At 37.8% G+C, this 6,398-nt stretch overlaps 1 protein-coding gene and 1 pseudogene across 1 annotated transcript; one reads left to right on the top strand and one right to left on the bottom strand.

Moving 5' to 3' along the window:
- Window positions 1-2,613: 2,613 nt before the first annotated feature.
- LOC112200645 lies at window positions 2,614-3,724 on the top strand (annotated as a pseudogene).
- Window positions 3,725-3,974: 250 nt separating this feature from the next.
- Window positions 3,975-6,116, bottom strand: LOC112200404 (peroxygenase 2). The gene is made up of 6 exons (XM_024341436.2): window positions 5,968-6,116; window positions 5,256-5,405; window positions 5,050-5,135; window positions 4,598-4,692; window positions 4,234-4,359; window positions 3,975-4,128 (listed from the first exon to the last, which is right to left on the bottom strand). The coding sequence occupies exons 1-6, from the start codon at window positions 6,077-6,079 to the stop codon at window positions 3,975-3,977; spliced, it is 723 nt and encodes a 240-aa protein (XP_024197204.1). The 5' UTR covers window positions 6,080-6,116.
- Window positions 6,117-6,398: the final 282 nt, after the last annotated feature.

The following is a 6,398-nucleotide window of genomic DNA, read 5'->3' as shown; positions in this document are numbered from 1 at the left end:
GCTGCAACCATCAGACAACCCCATTTGAGTTATATCCTTGTTTTGACATAAATTATTTTTTCTAATCTCATAATAATACAACTATAGAATGAAGGAAAGAATAATATGATACCAAATCTACATTATATTAATAAAGATTAATCTCACACTAATATACTACAAGCAATATATTTTAAGTTATTTTTTTCTTTCTTTCTTTCTTGTAGTGGAATATTAAAAATATTAGAAAACTAATCTTAAAAAGCTAAGATTAAGAAAAATATTGTAAAACTTAATTTATTTTAATTTTCTAAATAGTTAAATAAAATTAATTTTTATTTATTCAAATTAAAAATTTTAAATCGTGCTTTATAGTGGGTATGCACAAACACAGCCCGTTTATTGACCCGGCACGATATGGGCTCAAGCCATGGGTCGGACCGGGCTTAATGTTTAAGTAAATGGGCCGGCACTAGTCCGGCACGATAATAAATGGGCCGGGCCAAATACGGCACGAATCACGACTAGGCCCGCTTAAAATGGGCCGGATCGGCACGTTTGCCACCTCATGGCAAGTATGCTACCGAGAAGCTCTTAGAACTTGAACCTGATAAAGCTTCAAATTATGTACTCTTATCGAACATGCATGCTGAGGCAGGCAGATGGGATGAGGTTGAGAGAGTCGGGGTGTTAATGAAGGAAAGTGATACGGACAAGCAACCCGGCTGCAGTTGGATTGAAGTCAGGAATCAGGTGCATGCTTCTCCCTTTGATGATCCAGTGCAACCAAGAACAGCAGAGATATGCAGTGTATTGAAGTCTCTAGCCACAGAGATGACAAACACAAGCTCCTTCATAGCATCTTATGACTGATGAATCGTTTACTATCCAAGGGTACTATAAATGGTACTGCTTTTATCTTTGATGATCCAGTGCATTGTATTCATTTGATTACTGAGAAATTGTCTGAACAAAATAATGAAATGCATGTTCAGTATGTTGATTTAGCTTTTGTTTTCATAATTTGATAGCAACCCCAGCATATATTATTCTATGAAACTGGGATTTTTAGAATAAAATTGCGTTGTGAATCTGTCTTTGGTTAATCTAATAAGCTTCTAAAATGCAAGGAAATGGGTTCTTGAAGCTTTGATTTGTCTGTTAATGGGTTACTATGAAATTGAATCGAATCTGTTTCTTTGATTGGAACAGTTGCAATGTAATAAATGAAATGTGTTCTCTGTTTTTTGATGTGATTTTGATTTTGGTTTGATATGGTTTAGGACCCTGAGGATCCACTGGAAACAAGTTCAGGATGTCACTGGGTCTGCCAGTGGCAGCCACAGTGAACTGTGCTGACAATACAGGAGCTAAGAACCTGTACATCATCCAAGTCAAGGGAATCAAGGGTCGTCTGAATCAGTTGCCATCTGCTTGTGTTGGTGACATGGTCATGACCACTGTGAAGAAGGGTAAGCCTGATCTGATGAAGAAGGTCCTGCCAGCTGTCATTTTGGGGCAGCGCAAGCCATGGCACTGAAAGGAGTGTGTCTTCATGTACTTCGAAGGTCAGTATCTTTTATTCAGTTAGGTTGCAAATTCTTGATTATATTGTCCTGTTTAGTGCTTTGGTTTGCTCCTCTTGTTAGGTTTGCAATTACTTGATTATATTTGTATGTAGAAAGTTTCTGTACAAGTTAACTCCTCTTGTTGGGTTGATTTGCTCAGTCTGTGACATAGATGCTTACAGTAATGTATGGATAATCTTTCATTACACTTGATTGTTCATCACTAATTTTGCTACTGTTCATTTGCAGATAATGCTGCTGATATTGTTAATCCGAAGGCAGAAATGAAAGTTGCAGGTCATAATTTAACCTGCATATCCTATCTTTCTTTCCACATTATGTATAAAAATCTCGAGTTTTTACTTGACTAGATTAGTCACGTTATCTTATTGGTTGCTCGTTGCTGTTTGTTTGTTTAGGATCTGCAATTACTGGTCCTATTGGGAAGGAGTGTGCTGATCTGTGGCCTAGGATTGCTACTGCTGTTAATGCTATTGTTTCAGTGATACCATCTTCCGACCATCTCTCGGCAGAAGACAGATCTTGGTGTTGTCCTTCTTTTGTTTGATAATAGACATCCCCCAAATTTGACAGTTTTGTTTAAGGGGTCTTATATTTGTGTACATTTGAAAAGATGTTTTGCTCTGGATAATCCATGGTTAGTTTTCTACTCCAAATTGAGATTTCTTTTTTAATTTTCTGGCATGGTTGGTTCATATGAATTGGCATTTATTCTTAATTAGTAGTGTTTAAGTGCATAGTGTTTTCTCCATAATTAATCAAAACTCCCTAATCTGTTGTAAACTTGTAATGAATGATTATTGATAATCAGCATTAACCATTCTTGTCTTTTCTACCTCATGATTGAAAACTAGTTGTAATGAATGGTATGACAGACTATCGATGAAAGAAAATAATAACATTAGATGAGCAAAAATAAAAAAGGGAATTTAAGGCATTTGCCAACCTGACCACCATGTGATTGTTAGAACAAGTCAAGGTATTATGACAAACTTGTTCCACCACCCCGTGTGAGTTGTGACCTCACTTTCTTGGTTCAATTTCCATATGCAAAGAGCTACATAAACCCACTCTATCTTCCTCTATTTGTATCTTTGGGCATCAATCCATTATTATTGCCAAAATGGGCGGAAATCTATGCCTCTTCTTCTGTTGTTTGAGTTTCTTTGTTACTCTAACAGTAGCAGAGTCAGAGTGGAACATTTTGAATCAGAGAACCAGGAATGGGATGAAGATCAGCTTGAAGACTTACTGTGAGAGCTGGAGGAAGAATGTTGAGCTGCACAACATTAGAGAGTTCCAAGTGGTGCCTGAAGAGTGCATAGGATACGTTGGAAAATATGTTACTTCGACTCAGTACAAGGTGGACTCAGAAAGGGCTATTGAGGAGTCCATTGTGTATCTAAGCAGTGGCTGTAATTTGAAGAATGATGGTAGAGATGCATGGATTTTTGACATTGATGATACACTGCTCTCTACTGTGCCTTACTACAAGGGACATCATTTCGGGTAAGTTTGTTTCATCCAAAACAGTCAGATCAGATGATTTAGATTCTTGTAAACCTATAATTACATTATTGTTTGCTGAATTGAATTATTGACACACATATAATATCAGATTGTTTGATAAGGGTATGTTTCAGGCTTAAGGCTGCTGATTTAGTAAACATTTTTCTTTTTATTGGGTACTAGGGGTGAGAAGTTGAACCTGAGTGCTTTGGAGGAGTGGATGAGCCATGGCAAGGCACCTGCTCTGGATCACTCACTCACTGTTCAATGAGATCAAAGCCAGAGGGCTGCAGATCATTCTGGTTTCTTCAAGGAGGGAGCGTCTTAGATCAGCCACAATAAACAACCTTCTCCATGTTGGCTTTTATGGATGGACAAGTCTCATTTTAAGGTCATCAGTTCTTCTCTCACTCAATCACATAATACATAGAGAGGTCAAATCTTGTGCTTGATTTGCTTTTGGGTACAGGGGTCCTGAGGATGAAGTGAAGGGGGTGCAAGATTTCAAAGCTGATGTGAGGAAACAATTGATGGTTGGTGGATACAGAGTTTGGGGCATATTGGGAGATCAATATAGCAGCATTGAGGGACTTCCAAGAGCCACAAGGACATTCAAACTTCCAAACCCATTGTACTATGTTTCTTGAAGAATCTTCCAGGATTAATTATATCTTCCTCTGTTTCAATTTCCTTGAAGTGAAAAGTAAATTTTCATTTATCCTACTGCCGTTGTTCGAATATACATGCAAAATCATAAAGTAGAGTCTTCTATTTCTATGAAACATGAAACTGATGGTCATCAGCCTTATGTGCTGAAGGATCATCCCTCGATTTATTACAACTCTAACATCTCAAAGCAGAGAAATATATACATAAATTCAAGTGCTAAAGTATTCTTCAGCCCATCTTAGCTTCTGCACTTGCATTCATCTTGGCACAATACTCGAATAAGCTTCCATCAAAGCAGCGTCTCACAGCTTCTTTAGATAGTAAACCCTCCTCATCCCTAGCGAGAACATACAGAAGTCCCCATTCCAGCTTACTTGCAATCCTGCGAAATTTAAACTCACACATAGTAACGGTGAAGAACCAAAACTTACATGGTATGGAGAAATGTAAAATAAATAAAAATATAAAAAAAGCCTAAAATAACTACCATCCAAAGAAGTCGTATGAAACTCGGTTTCCCTCAGTCATGTCCCAAAGCTCTCCTAGAGTGAACTTGTCAGGAACCGTACGAGCATATTTGCTAAACATGAGCTCAATGTTTGCTGGCGAAAACCTGGAAAGTAAATTCTGTTAGTGTCATAACAATATCGTTGTTGTTGGAGACACTGCAACGGTATAGATTGTTCTATTATTCCCATTGAAATTTATGAAGTAATATCGTCTCCCCAAATATATGGCATGTTAGGGACTGGTGCCAATATATGAAAATTAAACAACAACCACATGCATTCATCAATCAATGGTCTGGCAACATAGGTGGACCGATATCAAAAGAAGTGTTAGTTGCATACCTTCCTTCCGTGTCATATGTTCCAGTATCACTACCATGCTTTGCCTTGTGAATGTTTAGAATGTATATGGGCAAGAACGGAGAAGGAAACCAACCCTGTAAAAGGTACCATGTTCAGAGAGATCATGCGCGCAATATAATATAATTAGTCACACGCAATACACTTGTGTCAAATTTACAAGCACACGCGTTTATCATTCTTTGAAAACTCCAATAAGCATTCAACATTTTGAAATTACTTACAAGACAGGGTAGCATAGAACATTTAAAATTACTCAGGGAGATTAAGCAGCTTAGGGTTTCTAAGATGTCTCAATATGTACAGTATTAGTGATTACAATGTGGTATGTGAACAGATTGAACCAGAAGAACAAACAAGCATATTAAGGTTGCAAGATGTCTCGATGGCTATTACTATTAGCTAGTTGCAATGTGTTATTTGGAATTACTCACAGGAAGAGTAGCATAACTCAGTGCCGCATTGATGACAACCGCCACGATAAGAGATGCAATTGAGTTGAAACCGATAGCTCGAAGTCCTGGCCATTAATTAAAAGGCAAAATACATTATATATATGATAAAAAAAACATAAACTGACTACATTTATTGGTGCTTTTGGACCTTGAACAAGAGATAAGGACATGATGCAGATAATTACCAACAAAAGTTTCCCAAGGGTAGACGATTCCATTTTCGTCCTGGTCAAAAAATGCCACATGCTGCTGAAGAACACTCAAGTTGCGATGGTGATATCCAGGTGTTCCCATGGGATGGTTTGTGTCTGGAGCAGTCAGGGCTCTGGGAAGATCTGATGGGAGTGTACCGAAGAAGAAAGAAATGAATTAGTATAGTGAAGGTGGATGAAGAAATTTTCTGATATCATGTTCCCAATAGCATAATTGTTAAATGTCAGGAACAATTTTCAGTAATATGAGCATTTTGACACTAGAATTTTTAGTTTAACACAGCAAAATTGCGACAAATTAGAGTGATAATCTCGGCTATCTCTCTCATATATAGATGATGAACTAGGTGAAAATTGAGAAGAGAAAAGAAGAAAAAAACTTTCCTGAACATAAGAAAAGGAAACAAGTTGTGTCAATGGAGTGAGTAACTAGATCTAGGTAAAAAGAATGAAATTGTCTTGATTTTGAGCTAGACAACCAGCATGAATTTGTTATTTGTTCGTAATTAAGCCTTCCAAGATTTCTGTCGTACAAACAAGCCAAATCAACCAGCTAGGCTTTTTCTCAATGCTATTTGAATCATGTTGTTTGTAAACAGATTGAACCAGACGAACAATCAAGCTTATTACAAAGCTGGAAAGCTAGCTAGAGAGAGCAATTGTATTTACTAATTAACAAACTCACATGGCTTTGGAAGTGTGGTTTCCAAGTCCCCCCTGACTCTCCTCTCATAAGTGACTGGTGCATATTTTGCTGCTGTTGCCAGTGCGTCATTCTCAATCAAATGAGCTTCCATCTATGATGATCGATCTTTTCCTCCTTTTTCCGACGAGTCTTTCTTCTTCCTCTCTATATTTGCATATGATCGATGTGGTTTGGGGCGCTTGGTTTATATAGAGCGGTGGGGGTTGGAGAAAGAGAGAGGAAAACTGGCGTGGCAAGCAATGCAAACACCGCCTGATTTTGGAGCCCAGTTGTGGCTTCTGCAAGAATTGCATGCAACTCTTGTCTCACATAATCCCTACACTTGGCTATACCTAGCTAGCTCAGCATCTCCTTCTGTTGCATTAATGTGTGAAAATCTTTACAGATTTTAATCATTTTCCTTACTTGAA

Source organism: Rosa chinensis, chromosome 4, assembly GCF_002994745.2.
Source record: "Rosa chinensis cultivar Old Blush chromosome 4, RchiOBHm-V2, whole genome shotgun sequence".
NCBI lineage: Eukaryota > Viridiplantae > Streptophyta > Magnoliopsida > Rosales > Rosaceae > Rosa > Rosa chinensis.
The sequence above is the reverse complement of the archived record's forward strand: the minus strand, read 5'-3'. Positions and strand labels throughout refer to the sequence as shown.

Excerpts from the sequence above, each read along its gene's own strand:
- LOC112200404 (XM_024341436.2), bottom strand. The coding sequence starts at position 6,079 with ATGGAAGCTCATTTGATTGAGAATGACGCACTGGCAACAGCAGCAAAA. Across the intron at positions 4,693-5,049 it reads TGAGTTATGCTACTCTTCCT|GGTTGGTTTCCTTCTCCGTT; the intron begins GTGAGTAATTCC and ends TACCTTTTACAG. Across the intron at positions 4,129-4,233 it reads TCATACGACTTCTTTGGATG|GATTGCAAGTAAGCTGGAAT; the intron begins GTAGTTATTTTA and ends TAAATTTCGCAG.